This window comes from Leishmania infantum, chromosome 17, assembly GCF_000002875.2.
Source record: "Leishmania infantum JPCM5 genome chromosome 17".
Taxonomy (NCBI): domain Eukaryota; phylum Euglenozoa; class Kinetoplastea; order Trypanosomatida; family Trypanosomatidae; genus Leishmania; species Leishmania infantum.
Genome location: NC_009401.2, coordinates 181000 through 197558, shown reverse-complemented (window position 1 = coordinate 197558; position 16559 = coordinate 181000). Strand labels below are relative to the sequence as shown.

Genomic DNA, 16559 nt, shown 5'->3' with positions numbered 1-16559 from the left:
TGCCGCTGGCGTCACCGGCTCGTCCTACCCTACAGCGGCGCCCGTGCCGGCAGCAGGCGGTGCTCCGACCACCTACAGCGCGGCACAACTCGCGGAGGAGTACCAAAAACTGCTGGATGTGGTCGGCACCCCGAACTACGAGACGATCCAGCGCCTTTTTTCGGGCGACGCCACTCCCCCGGCCAGCACCGTCCCCATGATCCAGGTCTCCTTCGAACTCTTCGAGGCCGTGCAGAACCGCTTTGCCGCCACGAAGCAGGCGCTGGAGCGTACCAAGGCCGACCTTCTTACCCGCAACCAGCACTACTCTCTCCTTCACCAAGATATGCTGCGGCTCAAGGATGAGTACGCGGTGCTCCAGAATCGGAACAAAGAGGCGGAGGAGCGAAACACGCAGCTGCACCAGCAGCGGGCGAAGCTGGAGGTAGCCGTGGAGCAGCTTGGGCGGGAGGTGGGCCAGGGCCGCACAGCACTCGACACACTGCGCGGCAAGCTTCTGCGCAGGGAGGAAGAGCTGCAACTCAGTCAGAGCCGCGTCGCAGAGAGCCTTGTCACCCTCTCGCAGAAGGAGGCTGTCATTGGCACGCTGAGGCGCGAACTGGGCAAGTGTGGGCAGCTCCGCTACGGGTCCACGGCTGGGCAAAGGGATGGCTTTCGCGAAGGCGAGGAGGACGCGCTGCAGGATGGTGGCGACGGCGCAAACTCGCATGCGTACACGGCGGACATGCTTGGCCGCATCGCCGCCGACGTCGAGGGGCGCTCACAGGAGGCGCGTATGAAACTGAACATGGCGGACCTCGAGGGCCGCTTGTCGCGCCTCAGCGAGGAGAAGGACTCTGTTCTTGCTCAGCACGCGCAGTACCGGCAGCATGTGCAGCTCGCCTTGCAGACTTATGAGGCTGAGGCGATGCTGCGCGAGGACACCCTGGCGCGACACGCATGCGTGTATACCCCATACTTCGCCGGCGAACAGGAGAAGCTCTATGCCAAACTGGTCAACCTCCAGACCGGGGAGGATCTGGCGACAGATCAGCGAGGCGACGATGACGAAATGGGCGTGGCTGCCGGGGCTGAGGCGCCACCACCACTGCGGTCCTTTGGCGCCCTCACCTTGGAGATCCGTCGCGCGATGGACCGCCTGTCGCGGACGCACATCGATGCTGCCAGTCGGCAGCAGCAGGAGCTCTCACTTTGCGTGGACGCGCAGTGCATGCTGCTGCAAGCGAGCGCTGAGCTGGTCGGGTTCCTCAGCGCTATGGAGGACGAGGTGCTGCGACGCCGCTTGACGCTGCCGGAGGTGCGCGAGGAGTGGCACAAGGCCAGGATACCAGAATTTGCACAAGGCATCGCGCAGTCGCTGCAGGAGGGCGCGAGTCGATTCGGCAGAGGCCTGGTGGGCCTGCTTCAGCAGGAGAACAGCTTCGTAGAAGAGTTGCAACAGGCGAGGGCACTCCAACAGCAGCAACAGCGGGTGCCCGCAGCAGGCAGGGACATCTCTGCTGTAGCCGCCGCTGCGTCAGCGGCCGACGGCAAAGGCCAGCGGCTGCAGCGCGGAAGCCTACCTGATGATACGTCGTTGCAGGACCGTTCTGGCTCAGCTCTGGCTTCCAGATTAGGAGGCCGTGGCTCATATTCTTCGAAACAGCGGTCAGGGGAGGCGGAATGGCGAAAAGGATCTCTCATGGGTGCTGGCGCGGCCAGGGTGCCGCCCGCCTCGGCGTCCACGGGGAATGGGCAGGGCGGCGGCAAGGCAGAGGGGGAGCACGTGACAGCATCTACTACGTCGAACAGGTCGTCTATCACGTCCGGCGCGCAGAGGCCGCTGGCATCTGCAGAGTCCTCCTTGGTTGGACCGACAGACGGCGCCGCAGGGCATGCAGCTGCGCCCACTTCGCGACACACGAAGATTGGAGGCCCTTTCGACATGTCTGAGGCCCAAGAGAGTAGTGCCACTGGTGCCGCTGACATGAGAGGGTCGCCAGAGAGCCAATGGCAGTCCACACCCAACGCGCAGACGCGCGGCGGCACCAACGATGGGAAGGATGCTGCAGCGAGTGCGGGTCAGTCTATGCAATACACCCCAACTTCTCCCGCTACTCCGCCTGCTGCCATCCCTGCTACCACATCAAACACGGATCAGCGTAACCATGCGAGTAGCTGCGCAGCAGTGGCCGAACAGGTGGCGGGTGAATTGGCTTCGCTGCCTCTCATGCCCAGTGTGGTAGTGTGCCCGCACTGTGCGCATGATGTGCTTGTCCACGCTGCCACTGGTGAGTCGCTGCCAATGCCTGCGGATGGCAGCGACGGAGGCAGTGCACGGGGCTTACTTTCAGTGCCCGACACCGCTGCCTGCGCATCACCCGAGACTAGCAATAGCACGTCCTCGGCATTGGCCTCACCTGCGGGTGGTCGAGCAGTGCTTCGTGCCAAGTCAAGTGAATGGACCCGTGCGGCGCCGGGTAGCGGAGCGGCCGAGACAACTGATACGCAGCGCGATGGTACTCGGCTCACCAACTCGTCCACCGCGGTTACCAAGTCGAAGGATAAGAAGAAGCCCGGCAGCACTAGCGGCACGACCGGGGCGAGCAGCAAGAGGCCCAAGAAGGAACCTTCCACTGGAAGCCGCGGCGCCTCCTCGTCACCAGTATCATCCCGGACAACTTCCGCAGGTCACTCACGGGCACACGGCACCAGGACTTGGAGCAAGCGCTCGATGTCTGTGAGCACATCGCATGCGCTCGCGCATGATGAGCAGAGGCTCGGCATGAACAGTCCCAGCTTTTACATTGCTTCGAACACCTCTCAGGCAGTCTCGCACTCGCGTCGCTCGGAGGACAACGATGGCGCCGCACTGTCGGCGGCTGCTGACGTCTCTGCCGCTGAGCTTGCATTGGCATTGTCTGATTGCCAAGACCGCCTCGCACACACGACGCAGGAGCTTCAGGACATGCAGTTGGCGAATGCCGCGCTGCAGGCCCAACTGACCGCTGCCCTTGCCGCTGCGGCGGCCACCGCACCAGCACTGGGGCCGTCGATGCCTGCTGACCCCGACAGCACCACAACGCCTAACAGCAGCGCAGGTGCTACGGGCCCCGCTGCAGGGTCGGCGGCGACACAGAAGGCGGCCGGAGGTCAGCAGACGACGCCGCACTCGCCGGTATCCCCGGGCAAGAAGGTACATGAACACGGCAAGCCGACGACGACGATCTTTCAGACAGCATCAAAAAGTCCCCACTCGGGTCCCGGCGCCGCCGAGGAAGCTGCGCACGCGCCCGGCGAGGTTGTGGAGATCGACCAGGTCGCCACCTCCGTCGAAGGCAAGCCGCACCACCGCAGCGGCTCTGCTTCACCGACGACGCAACACCAATCCACGCTTGCGGGTGTGCACAGGGGTGGGGCTGCGAACGGCGACGGCTTCGCCAGAGTCTCCACTGCTGGTGCAGCGTCTGGCGGCAAAGAAGGCCTCGCTGACGAGAGCGGCGGTGCTGTCCCGAACCACTACACGCACGGCTTGCCATCAACGGCGTCCTCACCAACATCCACCTCCTTCCCAGGCCGTTACTCCGGCACTGCGCGCCCCGTCGCTCACACGGTCGAGGAACCGGGCACCACTGGCAACACTCTGATGCCCGGTATCGCTGCAGCCAGAGGATCTCAGTCGACGACAGAGTTGCAGCAGTCCTCCGGCACCGCTGCAAGGGTGAAGCGCGACCCCGCTGCGAATGCGGAGACGATAGACGACGGTGCAGAGCAGAGCCGCGGCGGCAGCACAGCCGGCGGGGCCGCTTCCATTCACAACAGCAACACCAACGTGTTTCGCCACGAACAGCCATCGCCGTTCGTGTCACCTCCGCCGCATCGGCACTACTCAAAGCGGGCCGGTGGCGGTCTCGCGGCCGCATCCGCTACGCAGTCGCAGCACGGCAACACATCGACACTGAAGCCGGTGTGGTGCTCCGCGTACCTGCCCGTGCTGAACCGTCGCCTTCATGCACTGACAGGGGCCACAGCCTCGAGCACAGGCGCGACCGGCTCCGCCGCTCTGCACCGCGGCATCGCCTCTGCGGTATCCATTCCTCACAAGACGCAGACACTGGGACTGGTGATCACCAACTCGCGCGTCACCGGCGCCGCTGCGATTCAGCCGGAAAGGGTCGACCCTGGCGCGCATGTCAGCAGCGCCGCGAAAGGCAAGGGCTACAATCACGCAAACAGCGCCGGAGACCACACTGTCGCCTTCAAGCTGCGCTCCGCGTCACCGCACTCACTCACGAGAGGACTTCGCAAGTGTGCCTTGCCATCACTGCCACCACTCTCCTCCTCCCAGGTGCCGTTGCAGCAGCACTTGTGGAACACCCACGCGCCGTCTTCTAAAAGCGGGCACCCGCCGACGTCGAGCCCCAGCCGCTCCTCTCCTGTGCCCATTTCGGCTCTACCCACTGCCGTGGAGGCTGGAGCCGAATACCCGCACCAAACCCTCACCACCGTCGCCGCTACTACTTCTGCTCCTGCATCCTGGATGTCTGTGTTAGGGTCGAACATTGTCTCCCCGAGCCCGCCCAACGTCTCTCCCTCGACGATGCCGCAGCATTCAGTGCCCGCGTGGATGCCCAGTCCTATCTCGCCTGCGGCCGCCACCTCCGTCGCTGCTACAATCAATATTGGGAGCGATGGGTCCGCGCAGTTGCCTACGAACGCCACTTACCCGCCTGCGGCGACAACGGCGCTGAGCAAGCATCAGCAACTTAAGATCGCCTATCAGCAGCTGCGCTTCTGCCTCGGTCAAGGCGTCTCGCCACTGTACAGTGGCCGCGGCGGCGCTCAGCAGCCGTTTGCGGCGGTGAGGGCCGTGAGTGATGTTCAGGTTGCCGGGTGGCCGCGCGGGGGCGCGTGGTACGCGAAACGAAACACCGGCACTAGAGGCAGACTGCGCCAAGTGTTGTCAAGACCGGTGCACGGCACTTGGGTGCGTGGTCACTTGTACGAGACACCCACCTTAGCATCACCTGCCAGCGTGCCGCTGAGTGACACAAACACGGCCTTCGGCATTATTGTGGGAGGGCACAGTGTTAACTCCCACCTCAGTTCTCCCTATACCGCCTCAGGGCATCCGGCGGCACGCACATGGCATGATGCGTCGGCTCAGTTTCTACCGTCCATTAGCGGCGCCTCGATCCCACAGGCGCTCGCGTACTTGGCAACGCCGGCTGAGACACAGCGCCAGTGGTCGTCGAAACGGTTCGGGCGGAGCAGGTATGGCCCCTTCTCCCTCCCCGCATCAAGCACAACGGACACGATGGCGCGTCGTTTGTGTCAGCGCACGCTTCGAACGTGGCAACAACAGAAACGGTGGCACCTCCGTCAGTCGCGCGACGCTGCCGCCGCCGGCAAGCTTGGCCGCGTTCCGTGTGCACCCGCCACGGAACGGGTGGCGGGCTCAGCGGAAGGCTTAAACGTGCAGCAGCTGCCACTCACGCTTGCCCAGCGGTGTGCTGCGCAGCTGTCCCAGTTCCAGTTTGCCGTGCCCTATGCGACCACCATTCAGCCGGTCTCCGCTGCGAGGCAGCTAGCGGCCTCCGGCTTCGTGTCGCCTTTTCTGCACACACGCAGGCAGCGCCGCAACGCTTGCTCAGTGCCGCACCTGGCGAAGCGGGATTCGATGCAGCAGGCCGTGAAGCGCACAGTGTACACAGTGAGCGTGGCCAGTTCTAGGTCGAGCCTGTCTGATGCTTTAAATAGTACTCTTCCCCAGGAGGCGCTCGCGCCGTTGCTGCCATCCTATCACTAGCAGTGGACGCCTCAGCGGCACCCGGACATCCTCCACAGATGCAGGCCCCGCGGGTCATCACGGGGAGACGGAGGGCACTGGCGAGGCTTGAGCGGTGCCGCGGTGAGCGCACTCTGACGCAGACGTTTTCAGCTCCGCAATCCTCCTTTCTCGATGACGTTATGGTGCCTCTCCTGAAGCGCACATCTGTGGGGGGAGGGGTGCACGTGTGTCTGCACCTCTGCGTGCGCCTCCCTCTTGATGTACACTAGCTACGCGCGTGGCGTTCGTCGATCATGACGGGCTCGATCTCCTCATTTTTTTTTTTCGTCTACTCGCGTGCGTTGTCCCATGCCTCTCTCCTTTTTTGCGTTCACGTTTCGACCGTCGACCTCTGCTCTTTCATCTTGTTTGGCGCACGCTCCTGAAGCTTAGCTCGCATTCTCAGCCTCAGCATCCGCCACCCTCACCCTCCTGGTACCCGCCGCACACGACGACTCTCTGCCCTTTCCCCCCTCCTCCCCCTTTCCTTTCACCCCCCTTGCGCTTCCTCCTCGCCTCGTCTGCTTCGCTTGGAGATCGTGCGTCTTTGATGTACAGCGAACACAGACATGTCGTTGGGGATGTCGTGCCGACTCGTTCTGTTTCCATTTCTCGCTCTTGGCGCCCGCCGTTGTCCACCCTGTTTACTCTCTTGTTTTCGCGCCACGGGCGTCAAGCGTATTGCGCTCTCGCTAGCTCTTCTCCTCTGCGGGCATGTACATCATCGCGTGCCACGCTGCTTCGTGCGCGCATACGTCCTTCATGCACGTTGCCATTGCTGCTGTGGTGGCTGCCAGACTTTGCCATCTCTGGAACGCATAGCCTTCTCACGGGCGCATGTTTGTCTTTAATGTTTTCTGGAACAGTGCAACGCACTCGCGCCAACGGTATGACACTCCCCTCACACCTGTCTGCAGAGTACTGTGCCCACACCCTTCCCATGCCCAGAGGGCACCACATACCAACGCTGCTTGGATGGCGATAAAGGTTCAGTGTTGGTGGCTGGGCGGGGGGATGGCCGTGCTGCTTCGGCTCCACCGCGCCCCTTTTCTGCCCCGCCACCCGCACACGCGTCTGCGCGCAGCACAGACGAAGGTGAGCGAGAAGAGCACAAACAACGCGGCGCACGTCATTTTATCGTTCTCGTGCGTGCACGCGGGGACGCTGAGGTGACTCTTCGCTCACCGACGCGGGCGCGACAGAAGGCCCAGTCGCGTTTTCGGAAAGTTGCCGTGTGACACTCGCACAAACCTTCGCACATGGCCCCTTTCCACGCAATACCGCGGCGCTTGCTTGCTGGCTGGTCGGCTTCTTCCCCCCTCGCTTCCCAGGTTATCCATTCCATCTGCTTCTCTTCCATGCCAACCCTCTCGCCGCTTCCCTTCACACAGAGAGAGGGACGCACTCGCGGACTACTGCAGGCGCCTCCTCGTCGCCCATTACTTTTTCTGCGATTTCTTGCACGTTAGTGCTCGCGTTGGCCTTGAGCTCTTCTCACTTCGCCACTCACCCGCTCGTTGCGTTCAAGGAGGCTGCATCAGCCCATCTCCCTGCCCCATACCTCAAGGTCTGTTGGCCAAGAGAGAAGGTTCCTGTCAAAACAGAACGCACACGCACACACACACACACACATACACACATACACTCGTAAGCAGATACACGCTCGCGCCCGGTGCAGCCACGTGCGCTGGCATCGAAGAATACTTAGCCGCAGCTCGCTCCTTCGCGGCGAGCAGCACCGTCACTGCGTAGAGAAGGAACGAACAAGGCAGAGGACAAGGCGCGCCAGAAGACGCACTGGCGGCGAGATTGTCGATAAGAGCTCCAGACGTGAGCGCGCCGCACGGACCCTCCCTTATCTCCATCTCTCTTTGTGTGGCCTCTGCCTCACTCTTGTATTACCGCACCACCGCCACAGCCACATGATGAGTCGCCTTCCACACTTTCGCAGTGACTCGGACTTCCACCGCGACGAGGAAAGCTCGCAGAGCATGTCGCAGGTGCGAGCCAGACCTGCCATCCGTCTCGACACGTCGCTTTCCTTCATCAGTACGACAAGCATTCGGGCAGGCACCGCGAGCGGGCCAGCCAGTCCGCTGCTTGGCGCACTCGGCGGCGACAGTATCAATGACGTCAGCAGTAGCGGTGCCGCCGTCTCCTCCCCGACGCCGTTTCACATGCGCGATGTCAATGTAGAGGCGTCTGGGCCGTACTGCCTCCAGTCCCTCAAGGCGAGCCACATCCGCGCGGTGTCGGACTCGCGCTCTGTTCACTCATCTTCGCGGCTCTACTCGCAGCAGCAGCAGCCGTCGCAGCACCAACATCGCCCTCTCTCTCTCTCTCTTTCGTCGTGCTCGCCGTCGGTGAGGAGGGACTGCGACGTCCAAAGTCGGCCTCGACGCGACGGGCAAGCGCGCTGTCTCGCGCCTGAGGCGGACGGCGATAAGCTGGAAGTCCTGGAGTCGGAGGCCACAGTGATGACGCAACCCTCAGATCCAAGGCCATACGGCATTGACGCAGACGGCGAGCCTGGGGTGCGCAACCAGCGTGTGATGAGCTCGACGGTGTCGCCGGCGCCTCGACATGCTGTGACACTGCCCAGCGACTTCGAAGATGGGCTGAGCATGCCAGCTAGCAAGGGTGCACAGCGGCATGACGAGGAGACGCCGCGGGGCCGGGGCAGCAAGTATGCCGCGCGTGCTGATGGCTGTGGGAGGCTCAACCTCGACCACGACGCACAAGGGGACGGCCAAGAGGACGATGCAAAGAGCATGTCAAGCCCCACCCCACCGCCGCGGCGTGCTTTCGTGCTCTCTCGTCGGTACAGCAGTGCGGACGTGGAGAGCGACGCGCGCGTTGACGACGCGGAGCCACCGCGGTCTGCTGCCGAAGAGGCGGAGAGGTGCACGCCGGCGCGAATGCCGCACGTTGATTTCGCCGCGGACGCGCCACGCGGGAGCACCATCCTCGTCGTGGACAACGGAGACGAGGACGAGGAGTCCGCCTTTACGGATGGCCGGTCAACCGCCGCAGTTATCGCACACGCGAACGCGCACCCGCCCACTGTCGCTCATGCGCCGCTTGCCGAGGAGCCCGCGGTGTCCCTCACGCTACCGGACGGTCGTCTTGTCCCGGGCGTCGTGGTGGAGGAGGCGGAAAAGGATGCGCAGCACCGCGCCCCGCTTACCGCCCACCCTGCGACTGCGGCCGAGAGAGAGTCGGCTAGCAGCCACAGTCGAAGCCTGAGCAGTGCAGGCAGCAGCAGTATGATGAGCCCGCTTCCCCGGCCTGTGCCGCACGTGACGCAGACTGCAGCGACATCGAAGAGGTCGTCGCCGGCACATGTGCGAGAGACCGTGGGCGCGGTCTGTGACGATGCCGGAGACGTGACAGAGCAGCAGCAGCAGCGGGCTGGCACGAAGACGGTTCTGACGAGCAAGGCCGCGAACGCGCCTGTGAGCTTGACCACCGCCACCGCTGCGACTGCCGCCAACACTCAGCCTGCGAGCAGCACCCTGAAGTCCAAGCTGCAAGCGACGGCGATGATACCAGCGCAGCTGGACGCAGCAGCGTCTCTCCCAACTGCTGCAGACGACGGTCCGGCTAGTGTGACGCCTCTCCACTCCTTCATGGCGCTGAACAGCATCTCCGGCCCGTCGTTGTCGGCGACGACAACGGCGATGAGCTCGCTGTGGCTTGTCAGCGGCTCGACGCCTACCCCGCTCCGCCGACGCCGCGACCGCGATAGGGAGGTGTCTGCAGCGCTGCACACGCAAGAGGGAGAGGCAGAGGAGACGAGCAAGGACAGTGACACCGCCCGAGCTCAGACGGAGCGTGCGCTAAAGCTGGCGGATGAAGCCAGCACCTCAGCAGTGACGGCACCAGAAGCGGGAGTCGAATTGCAGGGGAGCACACATCAGTGCACCGCTCCCGCTGACACTTCTGTGGAAGCCGCGCAGCTGATCGCCTCAGCAGAGGGTGCGCATCACCACTGCAGCTTCTCAGCTCCCCGACACACCGCTGCAAACTCCGCCGCGAGCCCCTCGGTCTCAGCACCGTCCTTTTCACCGGAGCCGGCGCGCCCACAGGCTGAGGCGTACTGCCTGTCATCGCCGCCTCTCACAGCCGGCTCTGCCACCTCGGCCTCCGTCCAGCTGAACTTTCTCTCGGCCGAAGACGACGCGGTGACGCCTGTCGACCTGCCGCCACTGCCTGCCCCTGAGGCGGCGACCACGCAGCATCGGTACAGCACGGCGACACCCCCACCTTTCGCCGCCGCCGGTACGCTCCGCAGGCCCTCGGAGGCGGCGCCGTCGATGTCCCGGCCGTCTTCGGCCGAGTCGGCGCGTGTCAGCGAGGAGGTGAAGGAGCTGGTGAGGCGCGCGCAAGCCGAGGTGTGCCGGACACGGGAGAGTCTTCTCTCTGCCCTGCGGGACCACCGTGCCAGCTTCCACTTGCCGGAGACGTCGCCGACTGCAGAGAATACACTCTCGGCTACCGCGCCGACGCCTGTCGCGCAGTTGACTGCGACGGTGTCGACCACCGCGTGCGCGTCGCTGAGCGTCTCACCCACGCTGAAGCGCAGTCTCCCACTCTCCACTGTCACCGTGGCCGCAGTGGAGCCGTCTGCGCCGCCATCGGCTGCGCTGAAAACCGCCTCTGTGTCTCCTACGCGTACGTCGAGGGAGTGGCGATCTGCCGCCATTGCCCTGCGGCCACAGCTGAGGGCCGCTGCAGACGCCATCCTGCGACGCCTGCAGGGCTACGACGCGAGGGATCACGGCGTCCTGCCAATGGAGACGGTCGTGCGTGTCACGTACTTTGTCATTACGCGACGGCAGATGCCGCCCGCGACTTGGTCGCTACGAACAGCAGAGGGCGCCTTGGCTGCCACACCGATGCGGGCCTCCATGGTCGCGTCGGGTGGTGGTGCGGATACTCGCTCCGATAGTGCGCACCTTCCGTCTCACCATGTTGAGGGCCGCCGTGCGGTGCTGCTATCGGGGACGCCGCTTAGCCGTCAGCTGAGCAGCAGCGAGGCCGGTGAGCCTCGTCACCGAGCCGCGACAGCGTCACACAAGCTCTTCAAGACACCGCGCCAGCAGCGCCTCTCCCTCGATGCACACGACACGACGACGCGGGTCGGGGGGAGCGGCTCGCCCTTCTCGTCCTCGCATCTGATCGGCGTAGCGCAGCCTCCGGACTGCAGCAAGTCGGACGCAGATGCGGATGGCGACGACAAGGCGGCGAAGCCGGAGTGCTGCGGCCGTCCGGCGACGTGCATCTCCCCCAGCCGGACGCTCGAGCATGTTATGATGCTGCAGCAACGCCGCGCCGAGGAAGAGCTGTACCTGCAGTTCTACTTCACCGTGCTGGAGGCTTTCAAGCAAGTGTTTGGCGAGCGGTACGCTTGGCGTCACCTAGGGGCCACCAATGCCAGCCGCCACGACTGCGCCATCAACGTTGCCCAGCCGGCGCAGAAGCGGCGAAGAACAAGTAGTGCGGCGCCGTCAGAATGCAGCGATCTCCGCGGCCACGCGCACGTGACCGCAACAGAGGCGGATGCGGAGCAGACTCAGCTGGATGTGGCGAACGAGTTAAACGACGTGACGGGGCCGCTGGAAACGCTCTTTCCACGACTTCGCCAGCAGTACGCGCTCCTTCAGCGGGAGAGGCGCGACCCCGCTGCTGCGGCACCGAAGTCGATCGTGGCGAGCACAGGCAATTCACTGATGGTTCCCCGGACAACTTCCGAGCTCGTGCGCACGGAGGCGGCTGCGGCTGCAGTGGGCCTCGCCCACCGACCTCCTCCACTGGATGTTCTCGTGTACTACCGCAAGTTTATAGAAAGCCTAAGGGAGCTCTGAGCAGGCATCGAAGAGAGAGGAGGAGGCCAGAAGCCGACATGGCCTGTGCACGTGCACACTTAGGCTCGAGAGAGAGTGGTCAGGAAGGGAGAGGGCGGCGTGTGCGTGCGTCTTTCCTCGTTTTTTTTTTTCAGTGTGCGTCAGGAGTACCTCCTCCTTCTCCCTTAACAGGCTGTGTCGTGCTTGATATGCCGGCAGCCTGCTTGTGTGCCATGATCTACTCTGTGCTGGTGCGTGCCGGTTTCGCGGGTGCCCCCTCTCCAGAGAAGTATGCGGGGTGAGGGCGCGGGTGGAGACACGGACACAGCCTGTCATGCTTTGCTTTCTACACGCTGCCTCGTCGTTGGCGTGAAGGATGTGGAGGAGGGAAAAGCAGGGGCGTGTGCATCCGCAGGCGGTCCGGCGCCTTAGGGTTATACATGCCCCTGCGTCCCTCCTCCTCTTTTTGGTTGATGTATTTACCCCCCCCCCTTCGGCAGACACAGACATGCGAAGAGCAGCAGTTGCGAAGAGAACACATGGCGCCTGCATGTATCGGTGGCTCTGCCCCCCTTCCCCGCTCTGTATTCGTGTCTATGCCGTTTCCTTTGGGCACTCCTCTGAATTTTTGATCGTTTTGGGCTATAGAGGTTTTTGTTGCCGTGCCTCCTCGAACTCCTCCCTTCGCCCTCTCCGACTCTGGCGTCTCCTTGTGTTTAGACAACGCGCGCATGTTGTTTGTCTGCTTGCCCCATCACCTCACCTTCGTCGCTCCTTCGCGTGATTTCATCGCCTCCTCGGAGCTGGGCGCACCGGGAGGGGTGCGCCAGAAGGGTCAGGCTGGCGGGGAGGAGGGTATGGCTGCAGGAGGCGTCTATAACATGGCGCGCATTGGTATTTCCGAACATAGATCTCTGCCCCCACCTCTTACACATCCACACCAGCGCGTATGCAGATAATGTATGAGCGAGATTTGCTTGCGCCTGTGTGATGAGACACCACTCTTCTGACATGCGATGCGCAGCCGTGCTGGCGTAAGCACATCGCACATGACGGTGTCTTCGCATACGTGGCTCCTGTGTTTGTGGGCAACTAGATGCTGATCAGTTAACACGGAACCTATTCTCTTTGTTTTTCTTTTTTTGCTCTGCGTGGACACACTTCGTGCGTGGGACGGAATGAGCGTGACCGTACACTCACCCCGGCCCCTCTTCCCCATCTTCCTTCATCCTTGCAGCTGCAATGGCACTCCCCTCTGCCTCTTCCTGTCCGAGATAACCAAGAAGGCGCAGAGGCACACACGCCAGCTGCCACATAAATGCAGATGCGCGCGTGCTTGTATCAGTGAGCAATGTGTTCCACGAATAGAGTAGCCCTCGCATGAACCTTCTCAACAACGCCTGAGCGAAGTGGCGGCTGCGCGCTGCTACCAAGGAGAATGATGGCGATGTGACTAGCGCAGTCCTTTCCCATCTCTCTCGCTCTGCGTCTCTGCCGTCGCGCGTGGCGAGCGCTCGTGCATGTCTTCGCTTGGGGAATGCCTGTGCGCGCACGCTAAAGCATCCACGTGCGCACATCGCCAGCCATCCAGGCTCGCGTATGCGAGGGGCGGCGGAAGGACACGGCAGCTGGCGATTACATGCCGGATAGCCATAGTGCACTGCCCCCACCTCCTCAGCCACCGATGCAGCTCTTCCGACTTCACACGCTCCCTTACCTTCTCCCTCGACGTGATGAGCCCGTGTCTCTCTCTCCCTCCACACATACACATGCGCACACATACTCCTAGAAGCCCGCGCGCCATTATCTCTAGTGGACAGATCACGTCGCAAACACCGTGAGAGTGTGACCCTCCCTGCCTCTTCCCTGCACTACGCATACACACCTGCCCAGATAGCCGCACACGCGCACACACGCACACATCCACGCACATACGTATAGATAGATGCATATGCATGTGTGTGTGCCTATATACAGTATATGTAGATCTATGCGTGCGTGTGCATTGCCTCCACTGCGCTCCTTATTACCGTTTTTATTGTTGCTGTAATTTGCGGTGTCTCTGTGTGCTCACTCGATTGCCATCGCTGCCGAGCGTGTGTGTGTGTGTGTGTGTGCGTGCGCCCCTCCCGCCTTCTCCCTCCGTGAGTCGTCGAGCTCCACAATGCCGAACAGTCAGGGTAACCCCTCCCTCAGCGGCGCTGCCAGTGCTGCTGTGGGTGGTGCATCGGGGGCCTCGCGTAGCACCTTCAACGCCGCGCACATCAAGGCCGAGTTCAACCAGTACTGGTACTCCAGGAACACGATCCACCACCTTGTGCGCGAGGTGTGCCATCACGCCACCGCCTGCGCCTTCTTGTCCACCCCGTCGCTCTTCTTTGCACTGGACGAGCGCCGCGGCGATGAGACGGCCGAGGACGAGGCACAGATGACGCAGCTTCGGCGCTGCAGTCGCGTGTTCGAGTACGACGCCCAGTGGGCCAGCGACCCGTGCTACGTGCAGTACGACTTTCACCAGCCAGAGCAGGTGCCGATCCAGTACATGGCTGCCTTCGACTACGTCGTCGCCGACCCGCCATTCATCACAGCGGATGTGTGGGCGCGTTACGTGACGACGGCGAAGCTGCTGCTCAAGGAGGGCGGCAAGCTGCTCTTCACGACGGTGCTGGAGAATCACACAACGCTAGAGAACCTGCTCGATCGCCCGCTCTTCATTGCCACCTTCTACCCCCTTGTGGAGCACCTAACTTACCAGTACGTGTGCTTCCTCTCTTACGAGCCCACCTGCCTCGCGCAGCCGAACGCGGAGCTGCCCGAGGTGGACGCGAAGATGGCTGCAGCCATCCGCGTGGCAAACGACCTGCGCTCTTCGGAGAGGGAGTTCGCTCTGCAGATGGCGCAGCGCAAGCGTGAGGGCGAGGAGCGGCTGCCTACTGCCGCCTTTGAGCGCGACAACGAGCTCGCGCAAAATCCGGAGGCGAAGCAACGCGCAGAGGCGGAGCGAAACGCCGTGAACTGGGACACAATCCCGATCGAGAAGATGGAGTGGGGGCACATCCCGGAGGGGCTCACCATGTACCCGGAGGGCAACGTGCCACCGGCCGAGGTGCAGCAGAGGGCCGTGCCTGGCACCAGCGACGATCCGGCGGCAGCGGCACCGGTAGCAGCTGAGAGCTTCGGACTCGAGTACGACGCGTGTCTGCGCCTTCGCGCGAATCTGGACGCCTTCAAGAGCTCTATTGATGCGATGCAGCGCCACATGGACGCGCAGATGAAGCTGCGTCACCAGCGGGTAAAGCTGAGCAAAGAGCTGACGGTGCTGAAAGAGGCATCCAAGCATCACGACGACACCGCGGGCTCTTCCGCCTCTGCCATTGAAGCACAAGTCGCCGATGCAACGAACGCCATTGCAATGAATGAGCGGGAGCGGGCCGAGAGGCTGGACGAAATGGAGCTGCTGGCGCGGCAGATAGAAAAGGGAGAGGCTGAGCTGGTGGCGCTCGCGCTGCAGCAGCCGTCCTCTGCCTCTCCTGCCACCGACATGGCAGCTGCTGGTGACGTAGATACCAACGCGGCCGATGCAAGTGGCCAGCAGTCCCCATCTGCCGCCACCCTGTATTATGCCCCCTACGCGGCGGCCATGAAGGAGTGCATTCAGGCGTATCGCACGGTTGAGGCAAAGAAGGTGCCGCTGCAGGAGCTCTCCGCGGATGCAACGCGTCGCTTCAAGTTTCCTGTCTTCGCACGCATGAAGGAGTTGCTGCAGCGGATGAAGGAGCTGAAGCAGCAGCGGTGACGCCACATTTGCTCATGTATGTCGGCGTGTGCGCGGTGCGTGCTGTGCAGCTGCAGGGGCGCGCATACCTTTCCTATAGCTCCTTGTCAACCACACCGAAGGTGCACCGCTTCTCTTCCACCCCCACGACGTCCTTCGTAGCCATCTCTCCCTCGTGCGTGCGTGTGTCTGCCATAAAGACAAAGAAGCGTTAAAACAACTGTAAAGAGCTGTACGCGCGTGGTTGAGCGCGTCGCTGTGCCTCTCTCTTCATGCACTGCGTGTGACGCGCACGGCTCGCCGCGCAGAGACAAGAACGAGCAGCAAAAAACGGAACTTGCTGACAGCAGGCACGAATTTGTGTGTGTGTGTGTGTTTCCTGCGAGAGGCAAGACAGTAAAGCTGACATGGAACCCCTTCTCTGCCCCCCTCCCCTTTGCCCTTCATCCATCTCTCCCATCACGCTGACAACCGTGCCCTTACAGCTTTTGCAACAAGAGATCGTAACGCATCCTTCCTTTTCTCACTCTCTCACTCGCTTCTTGTTTTCGTTTCGCTCATCACAGATCGGCCCCCTCCCCCCACACACGCACACCCCAACAACCCCTCGCACACCACCGCATTCTTCCTTGTCTTTCCGTGCTCTCATAGCTTTCCCCTCCCCCATCCCCTCCTTCGTCGTCTCGTGCGTACTTCCTCCTTCGCGGCTGTTGTGTAGGGCGTTGGCGCACCGCATTCTGCCCCCTCCCCCCTTAGCCACATACACATATTTTCTTCTTTTATTCGGTTGACCATCCAATCAGCAGGAGCGGCATTATTGTGAGCTCGCATCGTCCGCAGAAGCCGCACGGCCTCCCGACCCCTCTTCCCATTTCGTTCGCTTCTTTCTTTCCCATCCTCGTCGACACCTGCTGCGTGTTCGAGTCGACGGGGACGACAGCGCAGCAGCATCACGGATCTCCGCCACCACTCGTCTTTACTCCTTTTCCTTTTCGCTTAGCCGGCACGTTGCTGCGAGCCCCCCCCCTCCCGCATCAAGCATCTTCAATCGATAACAAAACCGTTTTACAGCAGCTGCGGCGCTAGAATCAGTGGAAGGATGTACGCGCTCGAAATCTCGACCACCTCG

The 16559-nt window shown here is 62.6% G+C and overlaps 3 protein-coding genes across 3 annotated transcripts; all 3 read left to right on the top strand.

Annotated features, from left to right (window-relative positions):
- Positions 1-196: 196 nt before the first annotated feature.
- Positions 197-5788, top strand: LINJ_17_0490 (conserved hypothetical protein; the record flags this gene model as incomplete). Its single annotated transcript, XM_001464671.1, has 1 exon — positions 197-5788. The coding sequence occupies one exon, from the start codon at positions 197-199 to the stop codon at positions 5786-5788; it is 5592 nt and encodes a 1863-aa protein (XP_001464708.1).
- A 1943-nt stretch (positions 5789-7731) lies between these two features.
- On the top strand, positions 7732-11676 carry LINJ_17_0480 (conserved hypothetical protein; the record flags this gene model as incomplete). Its single annotated transcript, XM_001464670.1, has 1 exon — positions 7732-11676. The coding sequence occupies one exon, from the start codon at positions 7732-7734 to the stop codon at positions 11674-11676; it is 3945 nt and encodes a 1314-aa protein (XP_001464707.1).
- Positions 11677-13819: 2143 nt separating this feature from the next.
- LINJ_17_0470 (conserved hypothetical protein) lies at positions 13820-15451 on the top strand (the record flags this gene model as incomplete). The annotated part of the gene is made up of 1 exon (XM_001464669.1): positions 13820-15451. One exon carries the CDS (start codon positions 13820-13822, stop codon positions 15449-15451), a length of 1632 nt encoding a protein of 543 aa, XP_001464706.1.
- Positions 15452-16559: the final 1108 nt, after the last annotated feature.